General features: G+C 56.0%; 7 protein-coding genes across 7 annotated transcripts; 5 read left to right on the top strand and 2 right to left on the bottom strand.

Annotated features, from left to right (window-relative positions):
- Positions 1–774: 774 nt before the first annotated feature.
- On the bottom strand, positions 775–1,871 carry PHYSODRAFT_337816 (hypothetical protein; the record flags this gene model as incomplete). Its single annotated transcript, XM_009535502.1, has 5 exons — positions 775–1,106; positions 1,200–1,284; positions 1,346–1,438; positions 1,486–1,636; positions 1,675–1,871. 5 exons carry the CDS (start codon positions 1,869–1,871, stop codon positions 775–777), a joined length of 858 nt encoding a protein of 285 aa, XP_009533797.1.
- A 1,859-nt stretch (positions 1,872–3,730) lies between these two features.
- On the top strand, positions 3,731–4,462 carry PHYSODRAFT_418796 (hypothetical protein; the record flags this gene model as incomplete). Its single annotated transcript, XM_009535503.1, has 1 exon — positions 3,731–4,462. A coding segment is annotated over one exon (732 nt), but the record flags the coding sequence as incomplete, so codon positions are not given.
- Positions 4,463–6,319: 1,857 nt separating this feature from the next.
- Positions 6,320–6,931, top strand: PHYSODRAFT_414043 (hypothetical protein; the record flags this gene model as incomplete). The annotated part of the gene is made up of 2 exons (XM_009535504.1): positions 6,320–6,515; positions 6,588–6,931. Coding segments are annotated over 2 exons (540 nt in total), but the record flags the coding sequence as incomplete, so codon positions are not given.
- A 78-nt stretch (positions 6,932–7,009) lies between these two features.
- On the top strand, positions 7,010–7,198 carry PHYSODRAFT_417031 (hypothetical protein; the record flags this gene model as incomplete). Its single annotated transcript, XM_009535505.1, has 1 exon — positions 7,010–7,198. A coding segment is annotated over one exon (189 nt), but the record flags the coding sequence as incomplete, so codon positions are not given.
- Positions 7,199–8,855: 1,657 nt separating this feature from the next.
- Positions 8,856–9,887, top strand: PHYSODRAFT_518814 (hypothetical protein; the record flags this gene model as incomplete). Its single annotated transcript, XM_009535506.1, has 1 exon — positions 8,856–9,887. One exon carries the CDS (start codon positions 8,856–8,858, stop codon positions 9,885–9,887), a length of 1,032 nt encoding a protein of 343 aa, XP_009533801.1.
- Positions 9,888–11,009: 1,122 nt separating this feature from the next.
- Positions 11,010–12,000, top strand: PHYSODRAFT_337818 (hypothetical protein; the record flags this gene model as incomplete). The annotated part of the gene is made up of 2 exons (XM_009535507.1): positions 11,010–11,425; positions 11,703–12,000. The coding sequence occupies 2 exons, from the start codon at positions 11,010–11,012 to the stop codon at positions 11,998–12,000; spliced, it is 714 nt and encodes a 237-aa protein (XP_009533802.1).
- A 1,014-nt stretch (positions 12,001–13,014) lies between these two features.
- Positions 13,015–13,254, bottom strand: PHYSODRAFT_337819 (hypothetical protein; the record flags this gene model as incomplete). Its single annotated transcript, XM_009535508.1, has 2 exons — positions 13,015–13,158; positions 13,225–13,254. 2 exons carry the CDS (start codon positions 13,252–13,254, stop codon positions 13,015–13,017), a joined length of 174 nt encoding a protein of 57 aa, XP_009533803.1.
- Between the last annotated feature and the right edge of the window lie 11,496 nt (positions 13,255–24,750).

Here is a 24,750-nt window from a genome sequence, read left to right on the forward strand (position 1 = left end):
TTCGAAGTATTGCCCTTGGGAGACCGCGCAGCGACCGAGTAAAGGGCGTTAAAACGTTTACACCCGAGACGTCAGCCCGACGGTCCAAAAGGGGCAAAAATCAGCCTTCGTTGGAAATTAGCATCTGCAAACGGGTGGCGCGCTGGTGCTCTCCCCGGACTCGGGGCAGGTGGCGGCGGCGGCGCTCGCTGGCGATATTATCCTGCTGAGCGCCGCAGTATCCTACGTGTATCCGGTGTCGGTGCCTTCGCCGCCACCCGACCACCTGTTCTCGATGCTGTTTGCTGCGTTGCCTCGGGCCTCCACACTCGCGCAGCCACCGTGTCGAGACGCCGCGACCGGGCGCGGGCACTTTCCCGCACTGGCCGGAGCAGGGCCGAGTCGTCGCTAGACAGCCTGGACTCGAGCGCGGTGGTGAATGGTAAGACAGCACCTGCGCAGGTGGAGACCGAGGAGGTGAGGTGAGGTCGAGGCTGCTGCCGAGGCTTCGGCATTGCCGAGGCGCAATGCCGCCCGGCAATTTGGCGCCGAACGATGCGCGAACGAAGATCGCACTCTATGGAGTGCCACTCTCGACAGCTGTTTGCCACGATCTAGGAATTTGTATGCCCATACAGTCCGAAACAGAAATGACTCGGTAGCGCGCATGTTGAAGTGAGGGATGGCCATACGACTGGTTGCCATTGCTTGCCTAAGGAGCTCTAGCTAACTATTGCTAGCCGGCTCGTGGGCCCTTAGCGCCATGTTGAACGGCAGGACTCCGCGACGAAGGCATCACCTTGTGCGTGGAGAACGCGAGGTACAATGCTTGCCCCCGCGCACACGGATGAGGGGGGCCGAGTTCTCGGGAGTCGGAACTGCGTGGCTCATGCGGACGCCCTTGCCCAGTGCTGCACCGAAGAAACTAATTGAACAGTGTTTGCCGCCATCGTCGACCAACCCAAAACCGCGAACCTTCGTAGTACGAACGGCGATCGAGTTACTGCTCGCACGCTCGCTGCGGAAGCCGAGCACCGGAAACGTCGTCTTCTCGCCTTCCATCCTCATGCGGAAGAGCTGGGTCCTCGAGGCCAGCACGGCCGTCATGGCGTCTTGGAATGCCGGGTCTAAAACCTGATTGTTCACCTTCAGGTAATTCTCCTGCTGAGGTAGGGTACCCTTCTGGAAATGTTTTCTGCAGCTCCTTCATCGGCATGCACTTGACAGGCCCTCGCACGAGAGGAAGACAAACCGGTTGTACGCTCTATTGGCCGAGAACGTCAGATCCATCAGGGACGTTTGCTCCTAGGTGGGGCGAAGCCAAACTTGAAGATGCTGTCGACTCCCTCTGAGCGCTCGCCTCCACGGTCTCCGTCGAGGCTGCCTTGGACTGCAACGCAGCTTTCGATAGTTGCTGTTGCTGCTGCTCCTTCTGCCTCTTCACCTCCTCAAGAGGAGCCTGCCCGTCTTCCACTCTGGGACGGCGGAGTTGGATAAGTTCGTCACCTCCGCCATGCAAGTAAGGAGCGGCGCCGTGATCTTGAGTTCGGCGAGCACGCAGGAGCGCTTCACCCTTGCCGCCCCTTTCCCCTCTTCTCGATGACGCTGTCGCTGGCGAGGCTTGCGCTTACGCGGCTTGGGCTTGGGTCGCTTGATGCTACGAGGCCACAGACGTTTGACCACGCTCTTGCGAACGGCGCGCGGGGCATCACTAGAGAGTCGGCGACAGCACGCGAGAACCAGACGTCGGGCGTCACGAGCTCTCGCCCCGCGGCAGTCGCCCGCTTGCGCTTGGGGGCCTTCGGAGAAGACGACGACGCAGCTCTGGGGCGTTTGGCAGACGAAGGCTGACGAGGCTTCTGGGGCTCCTTCTTCTTCTTGGGCGACGCCATCTTGACGGAAGACGGCGAGTTCGCGGATGAGCAGAGCCGTCGAGCTGCGTGCTGCCGTCCTTGCAGCGTCCAGTTCGCCATACAAACTCGGAGCTGCAAGTTATGTGACGCCCGAGAAAATTGCTTCCAGTGGCATGCTCAACAACCTATATCAGGTATATTTTCTACTAGGGCTCCGATTATTCCAAAAACTTTTTGGTATAATCGCTTTCTATTATTATGAGTTTTTTTTAAGAACCACGGGCATCTCCTGCGCCTGCTTCGCATATACAGTGATAAAACAAACCTTGCTCCGAGCAAGTTGCTCGAGATCTGTTTGTAGCTTGTAGAAAATGAAAATGTTTACCTTTTTATGCGAACACGCTGCTACTACATAAACTGCACAGTAGGCAAATACTACGAGTACTTTCTGGGCTATTTGGTACAGTTTTGGGGATACAGAGAACTCTGGCTATAGTGGCGCCGGGTATAAGAGAAAATCGACTATTAGAGCGTTTCTGCGATATCCCAAATTCTGACTATAGTAAAAGCAAGTCAAACCGGCTATTAGACTGTAAGAGTGTAAGAGAGCTCCCCCACCAAACCAAAACCACACATTGTAAGAAGAGTGGGGGACACGTGGCTCACTTTTAAACACGATCAAGAACGCAATAATGGTCTCGTCACGTCAGCACCTCACTATCTACGAAAAGAACGAGCTCGTCCTCTGCCCAAGACGCCTCGACCAAGGTCTCCATTGACAAGTTCAACGGGGACAACTACGCGACGTGGAACCGCTACATGCGTGGCGTGTTCCTGACCAAGTCGACGTGGCATGTCGTGAACCGCGAGACGACGCCGAGCTTCACGGACTCGCGGGCCAAGGACGACTACGTCAAGTCGAGCAACATCGCGTTCGGACTGATGTTGCTCCACATGGACGCGGACTACCACCATGTGGTCGACGACTGCGAGGAAGCGTGGGTTGCGTGGACGCGCCTGAAGACGCTGTACGGTGGTTCGCAGAAGGCTGGACGCATCTACCTGAAGCGCTAACTCTTCAGCATGGAGATGTCGGAAGGCGGCAACGTCTTGCATCATTGCAACGAGGTCCTCAACATCAGCGCCAAGCTCAGCAGTATCGGCGCCAAGATGGAGGATGAGGATGTGGCGATCTGCCTGTTGCGCAGCCTCCCCAAGAGCTACGAGAACGTCGTGCTGAACTTGGAGATGAGCAGCGCTGAACTACGATCGCAAGACGTCGTGAAGGTGCTGACGAATGAGCACATCAAGAGACAAGGCGAGAAGACGGCGACGGTGAAGACGGAGAATGCGGCCAAGGCGTTCAACACCGACCGAGAGTCTCGCCAGTGTACGTACTGCGGGAAATTGGGGCACACGATTGACAAGTGCTGGACCAAGCAGAAGGACGAGAATCGGGGCCCAAGACGCGGCGGCAATGGCAATGGCCGTGGACGCGGGGCCAACAATGCCCAGTGGAAGAACGACGACGCCAGCTACAACTACGACTACGGCTATGATCGAGTGGCGTTCGCGGTCTCACTGGAGTGTGGCATTTCGACGGGCAAGAATGTGTCCGGGTTGTGGGCGGTCGACAGCGGCGCAACGCACCACATCTGCAACGACAAGGCCAAGTTCGCTCATTTGATTGAGCGGAATGAAGGCGAACTTTCGGTGGCCGACGGCAACAAGGCGGCCATCATGGGTGTGGGGACCATCGTGGAACGAGTGGTTCTGCCCAACGGCGACGAGCGCGACATCGAGATCAAGAACGCGCTGTACGTCCCAAGCATGAGCAAGAATCTGCTTTCGGTGCCACAGATCAACAACTCGTCGGAGAGGGGACAATTTCCCTGTCGTGGATTCAACGGTTCAACTTTCGTCATCGTGTGACGCTACACAAGATGCATGGGGAGGCTGGATCGGTTGACACGGCGGACCTCGGCCAGCAACGCGCAGAGTTAATGGAGCTACTCGACAAATACAACCCCCAAGATATTTTCAATATGGACGAGACAGCTCTGTTTTACCGTATGCTACCAAGTCAAACGCTAGCGACCAAGTCCGTTGCAGGCAAAAAGAAGGACAAGACTCGAATTAGTATCGGACTATGCTGCAACTTGGCAGGTACTGAAAAATTGGAGCCCATCGTGATCAATCGAGCTGTGAAACCTCGCTGCTTCAAAGGTGTCAACGTTGGTGCGATCCCTATGGACTATTTTTCGAACCAAAAAGCATGGATGACATCTGAAGTGTTTTTGAAGTGGGTGCGGGCGCTAAATCTCAAGATGCATGGACGCAGAATACTTTTGGTGCTCGACAACGCTGCCGGTCATGTTGACATTGAACTGAACAATGTGTACATCCATTTCCTACCAAAAAATACTACGTCGCACCTGCAACCAATGGACGCCGGCATTATTCGAAACTTTAAGCTGAAGTACAAGAAATTATTTGTGCAGTGGGTGATTGAGCAGACCGGTCCACAGAAGCGGTTAGATTTGTTGACGGCAATAAAATTTGTCGTGGACGCATGGAACGCGGTTTCGGATGCGACAATTCGACACTGCCTGCGGCATACTAGGATTGTGTCAGGAAGCATGAGCGCTAGGATTGAGCGCGACAGTGAGCGGATGACAAGAGAAACGGAGCTGGAAGATCTAGAAGCGCTGATATCTAGATTAGATCTATTGGATCCATTGAGTGCGGCACGCTTCGTTGACGTTGAAGATTCTGTTGACGATAGCCCACACAGCGACGACGCAAGCGAGCAAGTTTCAAGTGACAGTGAGAGTGATTGTGGTGGTGAGGAGGAACGACCGTTTTCGCACAGCGAGGCACTAGAAGCAGCTCAAAAGCTTCAGGTCTACATGTTTGCTCACGGATTACAGGACACCAGTGTACAGAACGTTGTCAATGCGACGAGGAGAATGGCGATTATCTCTAAGCGCCAGACGTCGATCACCTCGTACTTCCATGCTTTATAGTAGTTTGAATGTTCAATGATAGGTTCCCTCTTATAACAGCAAAACTCTATAAGAGAGCTTGTGAAGTTGATGGCCAAACACCTCCACTGTAACCGGAGTTCTCTGTATTCAATATATCCAGAGTAAACAAATCAGCGGCTGCTATCGCGCAGCTGCGTAAGATAAACTTACCTTCGGACTGGCTGGTAAGATAAATTCGTTTTTAGAAAAAAATCAGTGGCCTCCTGTCGCCAGTCCAAAATCCTCCCTCCTCCCCCGCAAGCCGCAAGCGATCAGGTCCTGACCCCGTGGCATGGTGCGTACGCGTGAGTTAGTTCATGTATTCCCTGCTTAAGGCTAACCTGTACGTATCCATACTCTATGTCAGGCCCCGGACGACGGCATAGCTACCGATGGAGCTCGCGATGTGCATCTAGCAGCTCCTCTCGAGATGGTCACTGTGAATGCAACACCCAGCCAAGCAAGCTCAGCCCAAGCTCCTCCCACCACCGATCCGCCCCCACTCACGCCACCAGAAGAAGCAGAAGCAGAGCGGCTGCGGCTTCGGGCGAAGAAGCGACAGCAGCAAGAAAACGCAGTGCCGAAGTCTAGCCGCTCCCCCCCCCACGCTGCCAAACTGACGAGGATCTGCCCCGAAACGCTGAAGCGGACCCGGCAGACAGTCAATCCCGTGCCGACCAAGCTGAGCGTTGGGAGTCCCGCCTGGCCCGTCATCTGGCAGCTGACAACGAGGACGAAAGTGAAGGTGAAGCAGCGCTAGCGGAAGTATCGATACAGCTTGAGGAAGAGGATGAAGACGAGTCTCCGGACAACAGTGACGATTCGGACTACAACGACGATCGACGAACACCTGAGGGCGATGACGATGGAGACTCCTGTGGCGGTATTGGACCCGCTAGTGACATCGATTCCGCTACGAATAGTGTGCCGACACCGAAGACGTACCAAAACCCAAAGAGGCACCAAACACTAAAGGCCCACCAAACACCGAAGAAGCACCAAAACCCGAAGGCGAACCAAAAGTCTATCCAGTGCGAGGACGAAGAATCGGAAAGTGAAGGGTGTGTGGAAGATGTACCAGTCGTCGGTGGCTACTTGGAAGGATTTCCTATGTACTGGTCGTCGTGGAAAAGTTTCTACGAAGCGTTCGACGAGTTCCAAGAGGCTACGTACCAGCGCTTCCCGTCCCGCACGAGTACCTCAATTTAGTCCAGGAACAAGCAAATTGCTGCCGCGCAGAAAGAGGTCAAAAAGAAACAAAGTAAGCCGAAGACGAGAATGGTTCGCGCCCACCGACAGAGCACAGGTGGCACACTATTGCCAGAGTCATGGCAGAAATACAGCAGGACGTTCGTGTGCACTCATGGTATTCCGTACGAGAGTCGTGGAGAAGGCTTGCGGCAGCATGACGCCGTCCGTTTTGTGGCGTGTACTGCTCGTGTCAACGCACGGGTTTGTAGCCGACCGAGTGGTGATGGATTTCATATCGTTGTGAATGCAACGGGAACGCACAGCCATTCTCTCACCGAACATCAGTGGTATAACTACGCTGAGAACAGACGCGTCTTGGATCCAGAGCTACGCCGCGATGTGGCAGTCATGAGCAAGGAGGGGGCCAAGCCACGAGGGATATTAGCGTATCTTCGAGCCAAAACAGGTTGGTGCTTTTGGTGTGTATTCTGTATAATGCACGAAACACTAATAACATTTGGTTTGGTGTTCAATAAAGGCAAGCGAACGATTCTACGAGACGTGCACAACATGATCCAGGACGCTAAGAAGTGCTTTAATGGAGGTCGATCGGATGCGGAGCGCGCTGTCTCCGTGCTGGACGAATTCTGCGAGATGAACACTGGAAATGTGGCGGAGTTCGTCATTGGCAAGGAGACCAACATGGTGCAAGTGCTAACGTTCCAGTCAGCGCGGCAGAAGCGTCTCTTTGCAGCCTTCCCCGAGTTTGTTCTGGTCGACTCGACTCATAACAGCAACGCGAACCGTTACAAGCTGTTTAGCTTCGCAGTCCATGACGTCTTCGGCCGGGTGGGTAAATGCTTTCAGGCTCTAACCAAAAATGTACCGAACATTTGTATAATTTTCTGTGTGGTTTATTTTCTTAGGGTCAATTCGTGCAACACGCATTGGTGCGGACGGAAGAGAAACCGAGCCCAGCACGCCAAGCAGCAGAAACGAAAGGAGAAGCATCCTGATTTTCAAGTTCAGACGCCGCAACAAATCAAGGAGTTTCTGCAAACTAGAAAGGATATTTCGGGCAGAGAATTGTGTATCTTTATTGGTTTGCTGATCGCCAGCACTATCGTGCCGAAGAAGGAGAAGTTCGAGCCACAGGTGGTAGTGGTGCGCAAGATCGCATCGTGCGTCGAAACCCGGATACCTCAGGGCAGGCTGAGCTGATGGCGCCAAGGGTAGTGAAGGACTATCAAACGTACATGGGCGGCGTGGACGTACATGACCAGCTTCGACTCCAGAGGTAAAGTGCTTGTATCGTGTATGTACAGTTTTATCAATACTAGTTATCGTGTATCATACTGCTTTGTTACAGATACTCTCTTCAAAGGGTCAGACGCTACAAGAAATACTACAACTCATTGTTCCTGGGTCTGATTGATCTCGCTGTCATCAATGCTTTCATTGTGTACAACTGGCACCGCACCATGGATGGCAAACGCAAAGCTACGCACGTCGAGTTCCTGAAGAAGCTTCATTTGGAGCTGATCCAGCTGAAGCCTGACGACTGGACCCAAATGCTGCGCCACCGCGGCATGCACCCTACACCATCGAAGCAACGCAAGGCTACAACAACTCATGTACCCGTGCAAACCGACGAGTGGAGGAAGGGCAACACGGACGACACAAGAAAGCGACGCCAGCGTGCCTGCAAGGTGTGCTCGGTGCTCAAGCGCGCTGGCGAGGCGAGAGGAGGCGAGACTACGTTCTACTGCGGTGACTGCAAGCTCAAGACGGCGGCAAAAACGCTCAGGCTGCACGAGTGTTCCTGTGCAACAAAGTCAAGCACACAAGTAATGGTGAAGCAGTTCCCTGCTTCGAGATTTGGCACGACACTGGAAGAACGGTACCTTGACCCCGCCGTCCATTACCAAGCGCAAGATTCGCGCTCGGAAGTCGGCGGCGACAGCGGCGGCCGCAAGTGACGGCGGCAGTAGTGACAGCGATACCGCGCCTGATGGGAGTGCGCGCGCGCTTCAGCAGCACAAGCGTGCTCGACGAAATGCAATGTAGTGTGTGCAGCAGCTCTTCTGACTTATTATTTGATTTAATTTGAGTATGCACTGGTGTTGCTGATTGCCATCTGACTTGATTCTTTAAATATCGACAAAAATTTGACCTTACGACTGCGCTGTTTTTGTACTGTGATACACATTAGTCCCCCCAAGATGTATTACCCAGCTGCCCCAGTGGTCGGTGCATCGCTACCTCGAGCCTCGGCGTCGGGTTCACTGTCTCTGCGTCGCTCACCTCCCGGATCTGTCGCAGATGTTCGTCCATTTGTGCACCTCCGTCTCCCGTGAAGCCATCTTCGTCATCGGATGAGTCGTCGGCGTAGCGGGACTTGCGACTTGAGCTCCGTCCGGTGCTTCGTAGACTGCTCCTGGTCGCTCTCGAGTCTTCGGCACCACGCGCAACTCGTTCAGTACGAGTCGTCGCGGGTGGAGTGACCATGTGGGAGTCTTGAAAGTACGGTGATCGCTCGCCCGACGCACTGAACGCTCCTCCAGTCGCAGCCTGGGCTGAGTTACTGCGCTCGGTCTTCTTCGGAGTTCGCGGGACTTTACGAGCAACAACTGAGAAGAAGAGCAAGAACAAGAAGAAAAAGACGAAGATGGCGAAAGGATCTCAATCGGCGGTACCAGCAACTCCAATGAAGTCCGGCGGAACGCGAGGCGACGACTCGACGGCGGCCCGGATCACGCCGCAACTCGACCCGATTGTTGAGCGCCACGTCAGCTTCGACGAGTCGATGACTGGATCCGACGCCACGGACGAAGAATTGGATGGCGAATACGACGATTACCTGGAGGAGAAGGCGCCTGCGCCAGCGGTGGTGACACCCGAGACTCCGGAAGATGCAGTGATATCCGCGGGGCGCAGCGGGGGCTCGCGCTCCCTGGCGCGCAGTCTTGCGAGCGAGTTGGAAGACGACGCGCCTCCCGTCTCGCGCAACCTCGCGGACGAACTGGATGATGTGGATGGCCCTGAGACAGCGTATGATGACATGGAAGAGTTTGAAGACCGCGTCGACGACTCCCGATCGCCGGTGCTGGCGACTCAAGTGACCGAGCAAACCTCGGGCAACCGGCCACCGATGAATGGAGACACTCCGGCAGCCAACAAGTACTCACTCGGCCGATGCTTTGAAGCAATGCGTGCGAGCGAATGGGGTCGACTCTTCGAGCCGCGCATGATCCGCCAAGCGGTGTGGGCCGACCTGAGCCACGAGTTGGCGCGACTGGTGAATGCGGTCACAGTTGAGCAAGTGGCGAAGGACACGGTGACGTTCCTGAAGGCGTTGGGTCTCCGGCCCACGCTTGCCGCGTCGCCGTCGACTCTGGAGAGTTTCCTGCCCGCGGGAGCCGAGCTCTGGCAATGGAAGAAGAAGTTGTGTACAGCCTTCGAGATGACCCCCTTCTCTTTGGAGCTGCCGAAGGCGGCTCGCACCAACAAGGGCGGCGCTGACCCAGCGCGCGTCCCGCTGATCCCGACGTTCTCGGGCGCTCGCAACAGGGGCGAGAACTCGATGCAGTGGTTGCGCGCGTTTGTGTACGAGATGAAAGGTACACACCCGCCGCCCAATGAATGGTGCATGCCCTTCGAGCTCCGCCTGAGAGACGGCGCTGTACATTGGCACCGACAACTGACCAAGAAGCCCAAGCGAACCTGGTGTGGTGTAGGGAACATCAAGTTTTGTGTCACACTCCACAGCCGCAGTGGAATAACGTACCAGGAGCCAAGTACTACGGGATGCCGAGCTCAGTGGGCAAGAATGCGCTGATGGACCGCTGAACTCGGCTGATAGTGTCAGAAACTCAAGGCACACCGGCCCCGACCTGGTAACACGTGGCAGGCCCAGTGATGAAGACCCAGCCGAGTTCAGGAAGGCACTGGACACGCTCAGCCGAGATCATGGGGAGTTCAAGACGCCGAGCTCTGCTAAACGGTACCATGTACCGTCCGATACGGTAACCAGGCTCAATTGAGTCCGGGAGTCGCGCAGTCGAGTTCACGGGTCGCTCCGCCGAGTTCACGGGTCGCTCCGCCGGGTTCACTGGCTTATCCGGCACCTTATCCGGCTCAGCCGAGTTCACCGGCTTATCCGGACACTTTATCCGGCTTAGCCAAGTTCGCAGAGTTATCCGGACGCCTTATCCGGACCAGCCGAGCTCGAGCGTCGCTGCGCTCAGCGAAGGGTCGGCCGAGATCCAAAACCACTCACTTTCATTTGGTATTTGTATAGGAGCTAAGGAATAGTAGAGGCGCCCCTTCAGGGCGCCCGACAGAGATAACAACCAAACAGAGCAGAATTTTCTAGGTCCACAACACGTGCACGCGCTTCCAGTAAGCCCCTGCACGGGCCGGATTATGTCTGCTGTCAGCACCCGAGAGGCATAGCTTGTAGGGTGTTGACTGGTAGCGTCAAGAGATTAAGGTCGGCCCGGGTTGGGCGCGTGTCTCGCCAAGCGCGAAGGAAAAGTTTCGCCACCGCTGCGAGCCGGTGTTCCCGTACGTCCCGGGCACTGATTGCTGAGTCGAGAAGCCTTTGCTCTCGGCGACCCGTAACAGCCCGCGAGGGACGTCGTCCGTCCTTTGGCGGAGGGCACGGGATTTCTAATTCCGGAGTCAGGTAACTCAGCTGGCTTCCGTGATTGACTGGCTTGGGGTACTTGGTCTCGGCGAGGACGAGACATCACTGTCCCGGAAGGGCCGAACCGCTGGGGGACATCTCAGCGCAGGCCAACAAGGGCCGACTAGCTCGGCTGTTGTTGTGTTTGTAGCTAGGGTGCCACATCTGACGATTTTGTGCGTGCTACTACATCACAACTGGTGCCGCGGCGCGGGAGCAGGGTGGTTTGTTTTCGTTGGTACCAAGTCAACCAAGTTTCGAGTACTGAGCAAGATGGTCAAGGGGAGATCTTTGCCGAGCTGGGCCAGCCCAGCGACGGCTGGGGGTTCGCTTCACACGAAGCCGAACTCAGCTGGCGGAAGGATCGCCGACATGACGATGGAAGCGGTCGCAACCATTCGGTTTGGCGACGACCGCACCCAAGACCGAGGAAGAGATGGAAATATCGGAGATTATGATGAAGAATTGAAGAAAGCCGAGTTGCTCAGCGGGGTAGCTGAGTTCTCGCTGCATGTTGGGCGCATGGAGAAACCTCGACGAGACCAACAAAACCTCGCAGCCGAGCTCGGTGACGATGCGGACGACGACAGTCAAGCCGTCGCTCCAGGGGACCGTCCGCCCCTGATACAACAAGCGACGAGGGCATCCAGCGCGAAATGCCCGAGTTGGGATTCGATGCCGAACGTCTCGTGGGAAACCTTTCCACTCGACTAGGGGCAATCGAAGAAATGTGAAACCCGTCTGCAAATGGTGCAAGTTGCAGATGCGGGCTAAGGCTATTGCACCAAAGTGATGATCCGCCGACTCAGTGAAGACAGCAGGCAGGGTCGAGTCGAAGAATGATACTGCGTCAACTGTGTGGATTATATGAATTACATGATATCGAAATGGAGTGAGCGAAGATGGAGCTGGAAAGCAAGAAGCCCATTCGACAGGTTAGCGTTGGAGTCGGCGCGGCCGCCACAGCCACCAGGCTGGTGGAATCCGCATCTCGGATCGAAGCCTCAGCCGAGTTGCCGAGCTGCCCAGCTGGTCTGACGACATCCCAGTGAAGAAGCTGAGGGAGATGATGGTGCGTCTGCACAGATTGAGCGAGTCAGCCGTCGATGCCGAAGCTGTGTTGACTCGTCACTGGGTCCGTGAACACGCTACCCACTGGGGCACTGTGTGTGATATCCGGCGGTACGATCGACACCCTTGGGTACGACCGCCGGGACCTCCGACCAAGTCGGTGAACGATCTTCCCGTTGTGCGCTCAAGCTGAGTTGGAGCGCAGGTGTGCTGACGCGAAGCCGTGCTGATATGGAGCCACGCTCAAGCAGGAAAGCCGAAGCGAAGTCGAGTTCGCACGATGTTCCAGTGAGGCCGTAATCACACCATGTTTACCGACAGGCAACTAACCGAGTCGGTCGATGCGCGGCGGCGCTGAACAAACCGAAGTTGCAGCCTCGCGTCCAGTTCCAGTGGGAACGCACACATCTCGGTCTTGCGCCCGGTTCTCGTCGGATTCTAGCCGAGACGAAGTAGGTCGAGCCGACGTTATGCGCAGCCGAGTCCGAGCAGAGCTGAGCTGAAGCGAGACCGAGATCGCGCTGCGTCCTAATGTGGTCGCGTTCGCACTGGGTTGCTGCGAAGCCGAGAGCATTGGAGTACGATCAAGCTGGAATGGGATGCCGAGTTCCAGTAGTGCCGCGTGTTGGATGACGCCAATCTGAAGTGTACTCACTTCACTGGGCTGAGTTGCGGTACGCCGAGTTTCAGTGAGATCGCGTTCGGAAGTTCGCCTAGTTGAGTGCTGGTAAACGCACCATGTTCCGATTGGAGAGCGCTCATACCGAGTTCGAGGTGTAGCCGAGCTGAGGCTGAACACGCTTCACAGCTGAACCGAAGAGACTGAATTCAAACTGAGTTTGAACGCAGCCGAGCTCGCGGCGAGCCGAGTTGGAATGTGACCGAATGAAGTGCTGTTCCAGTCGAGCTTGCCCACCACCATCCCAACCAAGCTGAGCCCAGTCGGGGTAAGCTGGTCTAACAGAGCGGGAGACATGCCGAAGTCAAGGTCCGTTGACCACGGAACCCAGCTCGGCCCGTTCAGAACAACTCGACGGGAGCATCAAACGCATCAGGATCGCCTTGTTCGGCTATAAAATGACACAGCAACGGTGAGAGCTAACTCAACGCACCAAAGTGAGTGGGGCAAACACTTACCAGGCTAGTTGAGCCGATCAAGCGGAGGCTGTGTTCAAGTCCAGCCGAGTTCAAGGTCAGCGGATAGCAGCTAGTCGTCAGGACAGCCGAGTTCGGACACAGCTGAGTTCAACTTGCTGCTGCACTTCTCGCCAATACGCTCAGCTGGGGTAGATTTCGAGCTCAGCGCGGCCCGATCGGGGAAGCGTTTCTTGACCCGCCGAGTTCCCGGTGCCTTGTAGCATGCCAAGACAACTATCAGGCTCCACTCGACGCACAGAAACGAGAGGCACGTGCTTACCGGGTCAGCCGAGTCGCTGGCAGCATCCATGGCTGCTCATTTTGACGGAGACAGAGATGCTCGGCTTCGTCGGTATTGCAGCCAGTCGAGCACTTCCCCGACACCTGCATCACCTACTCGCTTCGCTGCGGCAGACCCAACATCACCGCTAGTACTCCGAGCTTTGACAGGGGCACCAGCTGACTTCGTATGGTTCAGTCGCTGCTACCGGCTGCCACGCCGAGACCACCATCCAGGTTGATTCGCTGCTGAAGTGATCCGACGACGGGGTTTGGTGCGAGCGATAGGGGCACCTACATGTGTACAGACCCATGAGGCGCGGAGTCCACGCATCAGACAAGGCCTATACCAAAGATCAAGGCTCAAGCAAGTCTCACCTTCACGGAACGAGGGCGTCGAGCTGGCGTTGCGGGCGTTTCTGGCCACTCGAATTCGGGAAATGTGAACTCAGAGTGTTTGCGACAGATCTGATTGGACGAAATCACGCGTGTGACACATCCAGTTAGCCAGGCCACTCACCACTCCGGCTTGTAGCATGGCCGGGGCAGTTGTGGTGTAGGGAACATCAAGTTTTGTGTCACACTCCAAGGCCGCAGTGGAACAACGTACCAGGAGCCAAGTTCTACTCGGCGGGATGACCGTCCGCCGAGCTCAGTGGGCAAGAATGCGCTGATGGACCGCTGAACTCGGCTGATAGTGTCAGAAACTCAAGGCACACCGGCCCCGACCTGGTAACACGTGGCAGGCCCAGTGATGAAGACCCAGCCGAGTTCAGGAAGGCACTGGACACGCTCAGCCGAGATCATGGGGAGTTCAAGCCGCCGAGCTCGGCTAAACGGGACCACGTGCCATCCAGATACGGTAACCGGGTCCAATTGAGTCCGGGAGTCGCCCAGTCGAGTCCTAGGGTCGCTCCGCCGGGTTCGTCGTGTTATCCGGATACCTTATCCGGCTCCACCGAGTTCACTGGGTTATCCGGACATCTTATTCGGCTCAGCCGAGTTCGCACGGTTATCCGAACACGCCGTATCCAGCTCAGCCGAGTTCACTGGGTTATCCGAACAGGTTATCCGGCTTAGCCGAGTTCAAGCGTCGCCGAGCTCGGTGAAGAGTCGGCCGAGATCCAAAACCACTCACTTTCATTTGGTATTTGTATAGGAGCTAAGGAATAGTAGAGGCGCCCCTTCAGGGCGCCCGACAGAGATAACAACCAAACAGAGCAGAATTTTCTAGGTCCACAACACGTGCACGCGCTTCCAGTAAGCCCCTGCACGGGCCGGATTATGTCTGCTGTCAGCACCCGAGAGGCATAGCTTGTAGGGTGTTGACTGGTAGCGTCAAGAGATTAAGGTCGGCCCGGGTTGGGCGCTTGTCTCGCCAAGCGCGAAGGAAAAGTTTCGCCACCGCTGCGAGCCGGTGTTCCCGTACGTCCCGGGCACTGATTGCTGAGTCGAGAAGCCTTTGCTCTCGGCGACCCGTAACAGCCCGCGAGGGACGTCGTCCGTCCTTTGGCGGAGGGCACGGGATTTCTAATTCCGGAGTCAGGTAACTCAGCTGGCTTCCGTGATTGACTGGCTTGGGGTACTTGGTCTCGGCGAGGACGAGACATCACTGTCCCGGAAGGGCCGAACCGCTGGGGGACATCTCAGCGCAGGCCAACAAGGGCCGACTAGCTCGGCTGTTGTTGTGTTTGTAGCTAGGGTGCCACATCTGACGATTTTGTGCGTGCTACTACACCACACCTTCACCATCGCTCGTGACATCGTTGCCACTGCCTTTCCCAATACCTTGAACGCCGATCTGTTGATCCTGGCGTGTGAACCGCTTCAACCGCAGCCTCTTCGCGAATCCTTCGCTTATTGCCGACACATTCGCACCGGTGTCGAGCAATATCTTCGTACGCTGGTCGTTCACTGCTCCCATAATGAGAGCTCTCATCCGAACTCGGCGGTCAAACTTTTGTGACGACCACCAGCCGAGTCGCTCCCCAGGGAGCAGCTTCATAACTCTGGTGGCTGTGGTCACCTCCGTCGATCGCTGAGTCGCAACTGCACTGCACAATCTTGCTCGGCTTTCTTTTCCACTCTCGCCGAGCTCACCATCAAGTCCATCGCTTTCACAATCCAATACGTCGTGTTCTCCTCGGTCCTCGGGCCTTCCTGCTGTGGTGTAGCGGGATCGGCCAAAATCTGGTTAAGGCCTGATCGAGCTTCCCACCAGCGCCCGGACACTGACTAACGGAGGGGGTCCCCCAACGATCCGTGATCGGCTGAACTTGTTCTCACCTTGTGTACCCGTCGGCGGGCTGGGTCTGCTCTCTCGGGGCTCCGAAGATGCAGCACTTGGTGAAGATCGAGTGTTTTGGCGTGACGCGGGGATAGTTTGTGGAGCAGCGCGGTAGTCTTCGCTCTGCGTCCGAGTATACGCTCCGATCGAGATTTCTTCGCTTCGATCGGTCGGCCTGGAGTAGATCCAAGGCCTGTAGTTGCCTTTCCGGGTGTGTTCCTTCCTTTCCTGAGTTGCTTGCCGCTTCCTATAGCGGGATCGAGGTCGATTGAGAGACGCAGCGATCGCCGGCCAAGCCGTATCCGGTCGATCGAGGACTTGCACACGAGAGAAAGATCACTAGAGTAGGTCAAACTGGCCAATGAATTAATCCAGTCTTAACCGTACCGCTAGTTCACTACCCGAAGTGTCAACGCTTGCCGAGGCCAATGTAGTTCCTGGGACTTGGTGACTTGAGGGGACTTGTGGTCTTTGGTGCAAATTCTGCTCTGATTTATGTTTAGCTGGTGTCTCTCTACCGCTACCATCTCATCTACCATCCTACAACTCAACAACCACTGGATTTTTGTCCTGACTTCGTCCTCCATGTGCATCACATCGTGGTCGATCCCCGATCCACGATCAACCCACGATCGGCTCCCGATCCACGATCGACTCCTGATCTGCGATCGACTCCCGATCCACGATCGATCCCGATCGATGACCTGTGCGAGTTGCCGTGCGCTGCCGATCCGTCCTCTTCTGTCCTCGGCCGCCCTCGATCTGCGAGATTGGTCGTCGATCCGGGCTTGGGTCTACGTCGAATCACGCCGCAGTCCAAGCGCGATCGCCCGTAATCTGTCTTGACATATGTGTTGCCTTACGCGTCGACGTTATCCAATCGCTTGAGATCTCTCGATAGACCCTCTTGAACCGCGACCGCAGCTTGATCCCTGCCTATCGTTCTGCCACCATGTCGCTTGATGTCATCGCAGTTGGAAATTCTTGTTCGGTGCTTCACCACAACCGCCCCCTGTCCGTAAGTCGGGCCGCACGGCGGCTCACTGCGGACAAGACTTCACCATCCCAGTATCAACGGCTCACACTTCGTCGTGAAACCTATTACTCCGCTTGATCGAGGCGGGCACCGACGATCACCGGCAGGACCCAAAGGTTGCTACCGCCCCAGGATCATCTGGAACAGCCGATCGCGTGTCTCCTCAACGAACTTATCCCCAATACAGAGTGTCTGCCGCAACAACAGCATCCCCCAGCTCGGATGATCGAATTCAGCGTCCAGCTGGTCAGCTCGTCTGTCGTGAAATCTTCGATTTTTGGAGGCCGATCGCGCATCTTCGTATCATGAAAGTCTCGGATCAATAAACACCACCGTAATCTTCGTCACTGTTGGCCACCTCTCTCAAGTCAATCCGTCGTCACCAACCCGATCAGTCCAGATCCATCGGCATACCACCTTTCGCCACCAACCCGATCAGCCCAGATCCGTCGTCGTAGCGCCTTGTAGTTGCTCCATAATCATCCGATCTGCATTCATATGCACACAATCATATCGAATATAAAAACCCTTCCTCCGATCAACGGCCTCCCCGTCGATCCGTCACTCACCTCGCTCACCAAGGCGACCAGCTCGCACTGGCGGTCCGATCTCACTCTTCTTCGTGAGACTGCATCGCGCCAAATCGGTTCCGGTTCACGCGATCTCGAAGGAACTGGTGCAACAAAGCTCCACAGTTGAGATCAGCCTCGTCGACCCAGTCAGGCTCGTCATAACCCTTCCAGTGTACCAGGAACTCTCGATACGTCCGGCCATACCGAGTCCTGCGACCTGTTCTCGTATCCGTGATCTTCTCCACTTCGTACTCGTTCGAGTCTCGATCTGGGGCCCAGCTGTCCTCCGGAAGTAAGACTTCGTCGAAATCGAGTCGATCTGCTTCGTCCACCGTGAGTGCGATCTGCGGTCGATCGGGGAAGTCCCTGACCAACTTCAGCTTCGAAACATGCACGATCGGGAATAGGTGATAGTCCGTACCAGCGATCTGAAGCTTCATCGTGTACTCGTTCACCTTCTCCGCCACACGGAACGGGCCGTGCCACAGGTGAGCCAGCTTCCGGGCATACCCCTCTTTCACACGATCCAGGTAGAGCCACACCTGAGATCCAGCTTCGATCGAGTGCGGTCGAACTTCTTCATTGTGTCGATCGGCCCGATCCGCGATCGCCTCGCGTAGTCGAGCATTCACCTGACTTCGAGCCTGATCGTAGTGCTTCTGGATCCGATAACGCCACCGTCGAGGATCCCGATCCCGAGTCCGGGTACTACCCAAAGGTATCGTTGCCTCGAGCGTCGATCGAGGATCCCATCCATGCACCAGATAAAAAGGGGAGTCCCCACGGACCCGATCTTGAGCCGTAAGGTCAATCGCTCTGCTTACTCATCCCAATCCCTCTGATCCAGATCCTCCACGAACATCTTCAGGGCTCTTGTCGCCGTCTGTACCATTCGCTCTGCAGTACCGTTAGCCTGAGGTCGATATGCCATCGTCGCTCGCTGGCGCATACCCAGGATCTTGTTAAAGGCGCGGAAGAAGTCAGCCATAAATCCCGGCTCTCGATCGTGCCTGATCACCTCGCTAGCACCAAACCGCCGGAACACGCACTTTTCGTAAGATTCGGCGATCGTCTGCGCCGTTCGGGAGGAACTGGCCTTCGCGATCACGTATCCCGTGAACAGATCGACCCAGATCAACAGTTCCGTATTACCCTTGTACGACCTGGGTAGCGAAGGTATGTGATCCATTGCTATGATCTGGAACGGGTATGTCGCCTGGATGTTTCCTGGCGACTCGCCCCTGATCGTGGGTCGTCCTTTGCCGGTCTCGCAGTCGACACATTCGCCGACGTACTTCTGCACACTTCTGAAGAGACCTCTCCAGTGAAAGTGATCGCGGATCCGCTGGTATGTACGCCCGATCCCCTGGTGTCCACCTTCCAGAGTTGAGTGATATTGATGCAGGATGTCTTGATGCAGCGTCTCCGGTGCTACCAGTCTCATCAGTCCATCTCGATCTGCATCCGATCGCTTGGAGGGTGGGCAATAGAACAGCAGATTATCACCGTCAATCTCGTAGTCCGCTGCGAGGTTGCCATAGAATCGAGCCTCATCCTGTGTCAGATTAGCCACATCTCCCATCAGATACTTCTTCATACCCGCGATCCACATTTCTTCATCGTGTGCTCGACGAATCCGATCGATCCGCAACCCTCGCACGAACTCCTCCTGCATGACGGTCGGGTTCGGCCGTGATCTGGTGCCCGATCGGGTCGTCATCGGCGATAGTCGGGCGATCGACTCATCCGACCGGGCGACCAGGATCTCATCAAGTCGGTTCAGTGTCACTAGATCCCCATGATCGGCATCCTCCTCGACGACGACGCCCCCTTCACGTTGGAGTGCTGCACTGGCCAGGCTGTCCGCACTTCCGTTCCAGTCTCGTTTCACATGTAACAGCTCGTGATCTGGCCAGTTCCGTAGTCGATCCAGCACCTTTTGCTTCAACAATGTCCGCTTAGGTGCTTTGCAGTCGATCTCGCCCCGTACTTGTCGGATCACCAGGTTGGAATCACCGCAGACCACTATCCTGCCTTGATCTGTGCCGTCAAGGAGGTCGAAACCCAACAACAGACCATGATACTCTGCCTCGTTTACAGTCAGCCCTTCAGCATAGCCCGATCGGGCCTTCACCACACTCCATTCGGGTAACTTCCACAAGATCGCGCTGTATGCGCCTCCGCCTCGCTTGACGCGGGCAGATCCATCGAAACTTATCACCAGCAGCTCTTCGTTCGCACGCACAGTCGGGATCGGGGCTTGAATCTTCCGCCGGGGTTCTTTCTTCGGCGCGATCGCGATCAACGCGCCGTCCATATCCGATCGAGGCGTAATACTAGCGGCGATTGCCCCCAATATCTCGTCCTCTCCCTTGGTGCACTTCGTGGTCTCCAGTGTCCAGGGCGATAGGAGTGCAACCCACTGACCCAATCGGCCTTGAAGACCGGGCGATCGGAACAGCCACGCCAACGTCGAGTGTCGGGTCAAGACCCGGATCGATCGTCCAACCAGCATGTTATAGTTCAGGTCCAGGATCCGTAACAGCGCGAGCACTTCTTTCTCCACCACGTTGTAGTTCAATTCATTCGACTTCAGCGTTCGGCTGGCGAAGGTAACGGGATGATAGATCTGGCCATGCTCCTGCATTAATGCGGCCGAGATCGCCCAGCCACTCGCATACAAAATCACAACTGGAGTCCGATCGCGATCGAAATGCCGCAGGATCGGTGTCGTCGCGATCTTCATCTTCAGTGTCGAAAAGGCACGATGAGCACGGATCCAGCGTTCATCGGCAACCCCGACTTCAGGAACTGGTGGAGTCCGATCGGGATTCACTGGGTCCGTATCCACTGAGTTCGGCACTTGACGACCCAGGATCTGGCGCAGATCAGGGCGTTTCTTCAGCTCGGCGAAGTCCACCTCCCGCAGTTCATACAGGATCGCCGCGTAGATCGCGTAATCTTCCAAGAAACGGCTGTAGTAGTTGAGACTGCCCAAGAATGACTGCATCGATCGGAGCGATCCGGGGAACAGCAGATCAGTCAGAGCAGTGAGATCCTTCGGATTGGCCTCTAGCCCGCCGTTCGACACACAATGTCCCAGATAGTCCACCTTACGCATCCCCCAAGAGCTCTTCTCCGCACTGATCGAGAGATTCCACTTATCACAAGCGTCCAGCAGGTGATCCACACGACCGCACAGCTCATCCCATGATCCGGACGTCACGAGAATGTCATCGATGTACGATCTGCGACCTAGCACTGATGGACGCCCCGGATCTTCTGGTTCTCCTGACTCGATCAAGTCCGTAGTGACTTCACAGTCTGACGATCGCGGGATCCTGGTGAACCCATACAACGCGTCGTCCAGAAGTCGCTGGTAGATCTGAGGAGCGTTCTTCAAGCCGAACGGCATCCGGTTCCACTCGAACAGACCCATGTGGGTGATGAAGGCCGAGATCGCACGAGCTCGATCGGTCATTGTCACCACCCAGAATCCACTAGCCATGTCCAAGGAGCAATACCAGAGTACCTTATCCAGATCCCCCAGCAAATCGTTGATCAAGGGCATCGGATATACCATCAGCCTGGTTAGACTGTTGACGAGCCGATAATCGATGCAGAGTCGTATATCCACGCCGTTCTTCTTGATGATCACGACGATCGGCGAGGCCCACGGTGATCGAGATTTCCGAATCATCTTGGCTGACAATAATCCCTTGATCAGCTCGGACACCTTCTCCACATACTGAGGGGCAACTTTCCGGACACGTTAAGCGATCGGCTTCGCGTCGCCCACGTCGATGTCGCGGGTGACGCCCCGGGCTGCTGGGGGAAGTCCATTGCCCTTGCCGATCAGCAGGTGATTCCTGTGCCAGATCTTCTTTCGCAGCCGATCGATCTCCTCCGGGGTGTTGAACTCCAGATCTCCCACCTTGATATCATCGATCTTCACCTCATCCGTCGTCGAGATCACAATTTCAGGAAGCACAGCTAATTCACCTTCGACATCTTCTGCTGACAGATTCCCGCCCTCGTGGTAATGGACCTGATCATCAGCGCCAACGTCTCGATCTGGTTCGGATGCAACGAGATCGTCCCGATTTGAAGTGGGTTTGGCCTCCATTTCCAGCTGATCACCTCCAACGATCGATGAGTCTTCAGCCACTTGCGGCAGTCGTTCAGATGCAGGAACACCGTCGACTGCTGTATCGTCACTTGATCTCGACTCTTCCACAGCTAAGACCGCAACAGAGTGTGTCCGATCGGTACTCCCGCCCCCAAGATCTGGTTCAACGGCACAACCGTCGACCTGATCGGCCGATGGCAAGTGAGGGGACACGATTTCGCCCTTCTCAGCTGCTTTACCACCGGAATCCACATGATCTGGCTTCCCCTCTGGATCGCCAGCACGATCATCTTGCGGCTTCGCGTCATCTATCGGTGCACACGCTTGATCCGTGATCGGTGAAGGCTGGAAGTCCGGCTCCACCTGTTTCCGCTTTGGAGAGCATTCCTCCTCCGATCCGGAAGGTTCACACACCGACTCAACAGGATCCGACGTGGATCTGGTGGATCTCCGACGAGGACAGTTGAAGCAGGCGACCCCGACTCCTCTGTCACGCGATCATCGTCCTGCAACGGTCCGCCCCCTGATCTAAGAGTATCAACGACGGCCGCCCCCGGATCAGGGCTCATTGCCTCCGGTTCGCTTGTTGGATCGGGTGGACCCGTCGACTGATCGACGATCGGGGATATCTGGCGTCTCTGGAGAATGGCTCGGGGCGTTGGATAAATCGGTCGCTCGACGGCAGGTACCGGAGGTCCCGTTGGTGCCTCCTGGTTCGTCGGCCGGTCATCTGTCGTGGCTTGAAAAGCTAGATTCTGCCATTCCATGTATCGACGAGATCCGATCGACACATATCCTGGGATTCGGGGTATCCGATCTCCAGCCAGCCACATCCCGATCCGTTCATTCCGATGCAAAACGAGGTCTTTGTCGCTGATGTTGGTAACCTGGAGATATCTGATCCTGCCGAGTCCTCGGACCACGGTCGGCACCCAACGATCTCCACGGGTTACCCATAGCTTTTCTCGATCCGTCACCTTCATTTGTAGCGGAAGCTCGATCGAATCCCCGATCGCGATCTGCATTCCCTGATCTACACACACGTGTCTGACATTGTCGTTGTACAGCTGACGCCGTCCGCTAAGCTGGATCTTGACTTCGTCGGGGAGACAGATAGAGCCCTCCGCAAGATCGAGGCGGATCCCCGCTGGAACCATAAAGTCCATACCCAGGATCGCCTCTTGTCCTGATAGATCGCCAACCCAGATATCGAAGAAATACACCAGCAATCCCGCCAGCGTAACCTTGATCATAGTCCTTCCTTCCATCATGTACACGCTTTCGCCAATCCCCACACATTCCTGGCTCTGACTCGTGTCGACATAGCACCCCACCTTACGAGCAAAGGCGGTGTCCACGATGGACACCTCGGCGCCAGTGTCTAAGAGTAAGATAGACTTCTCATTGTTGATCTTGCCAGTGATATTGGCCTCACGGAACCACTTACCTGGCGAATGATGTTTCCAGTACCCTCTGGACTCCCCAGGGAGGAGATCGGGCACCACATCGCCAGATCTGCGGTGTTCGCTGACGCGAGGCAGACTTCGATCGCGATCATGCTCCGGGATCTCGGTCGTCACTTCTCCATCAGCTGGCTTGAACCATTCCTCCGGTCTGTGTTGCTTCCAATAGCCCCGCGTCTCTCCAGACTGGAGATCCAAGGGCACTTCGGCGTCAGAGCGGCTGAAGTCGTCCGATCGATGTAGACTTAAAACCTTGGCGGCAAATTTCGCATGCAGCTCACATGTATTACCGCGTAGATCAGTCCGTCCACTTAATCGATCTACCGTGTTCTTGTTCACGAATGCATAGATGCAGTACCTAGAACGCTCGGCTCGTACCGGATTCCAACCCGTCGAGCGTCCTAGTTTAACATCTTCTCGGCGATCGCGGGCAACATGCCAGCGTGCATCACCGGGTTGAACCATTGACGGATCTGGTTGTAGAATTCCTCCATCGGACACTTGCCCATCTCGTGAAGTTCACCACATCCACGGCATACAAACAGGCAACGATCCCCCGGATGACCTCTCTTGCCACACTTCTCGCACGTCAAACGTCTCCAACAATCGAGATCGGTGTGTTTCCGCGATCCACAGTGTGAGCAGCGGCTTGATCGCTCCGATCCGTCAGGTGAAGATCGCGATCGTGGATCCGATCGAGGTGAGTCATGGTTGATCTGCGCTTGGTTGCTCCGATCCGGCTTCGTCGAGTCGCCCCCAGCGTTGCGAGACTTGTCATCGGCCGACGCTAGGTAAACGCGACGTAGATCACCCTCCGAGTCCGATCCTTCCGATCCTGTGTCCGATCCAGATTCCTGGCTCGCGATCTGCACTGCACGCACTGCCCGCTTGGTTGCAGCAGCTGGTGCTGAGGTCGGAACTTTCTGACGATACTTCGATCCAAAGGCAGATCGCTTCTGTCTGCTCTTCGCGCGCTCTCGAGCGCGCAGGACTTCCTCCAGATCTTCCGCGTCCGCAAGCCGGAGTAGGGTGAACTGATCGGCCAGTTCCGAATAGCCCAGCGTCTCGATAAAGTGTTCGACATGTTCTCGGCGGGCTTTGGAATCCCCGTCCTTGATCTTCAATCTTGCACGTAGAGCGGCCACATTCAGTCTATAGAGGTACTCCAACGGCGATTCATCCGATCTCTTGCGAGAATGATAATACTGCCAAGCGACCGATACGCCCAGGCCACAATACTGGATCTGGAAATTCCGGAGTAGATCGCTCCACTTGTTCCGCGTCGATCGGCCCAGCTGGCGGTACCAGTTCTTCGCCGGGCCCGTCAGTAGATCAGCGAAGGTAAAGCACTTCTCTTCGTCCGTAGCCTGATCTCGCAGGAACGCCGATTTCACCTTGCTGATCCACGATCGGCGCGATCTTCGTCCTGATCCTTGCCACTTAACTCCTTGAGATCGGACATCGCGGAGATTCGCACGCGCTGGATCAAGGAGGACCCAGTGGATCCCGATGCAGCGGTGGCCACCACAGCAGGGGCCGAACTGGGTAGATCAATATCGTCCGGATCGTATTCCCACTGGGAGGGATCTTGGTCCGGTGATCCAGCTGATTCCATCTGCACGTCCCGCGATCCAACGTTGTCGTCGACCACTGGAGTAGGTGTTACCACCGTGGCCTGTTGTTCCTTCAGAAATCGAGTCATCGTAGCCTGAAAGTAAGACTCCAGTCTGCCATTCGACTCATTTGATCCGGTGGCACTGGTGGTCCGATCGGTCAACTTGGGTTTCTGCTTCCGAGATCCTGACCGCATGCGTTCCTGACGTTGACTCCGTGATCGCACGTCCAACATCGCAGATCCTGAAGGGCCGAGGGACATCCGTTGGGGTTCAAACGACGTGTCCGATACATGTTCCGCTGCGGAGACATAAGGTGACGACGATCGGTACCCAGTCGACTCCACTAGCGGCGATGACACTGGAGCCGGCGACACTGGATCTGGCACCTTCGGGTCCGGACTGTCCGCGATCATGTCGACCAAAG

Source organism: Phytophthora sojae (genome assembly GCF_000149755.1).
Source record: "Phytophthora sojae unplaced genomic scaffold PHYSOscaffold_8, whole genome shotgun sequence".
Taxonomy (NCBI): domain Eukaryota; phylum Oomycota; class Peronosporomycetes; order Peronosporales; family Peronosporaceae; genus Phytophthora; species Phytophthora sojae.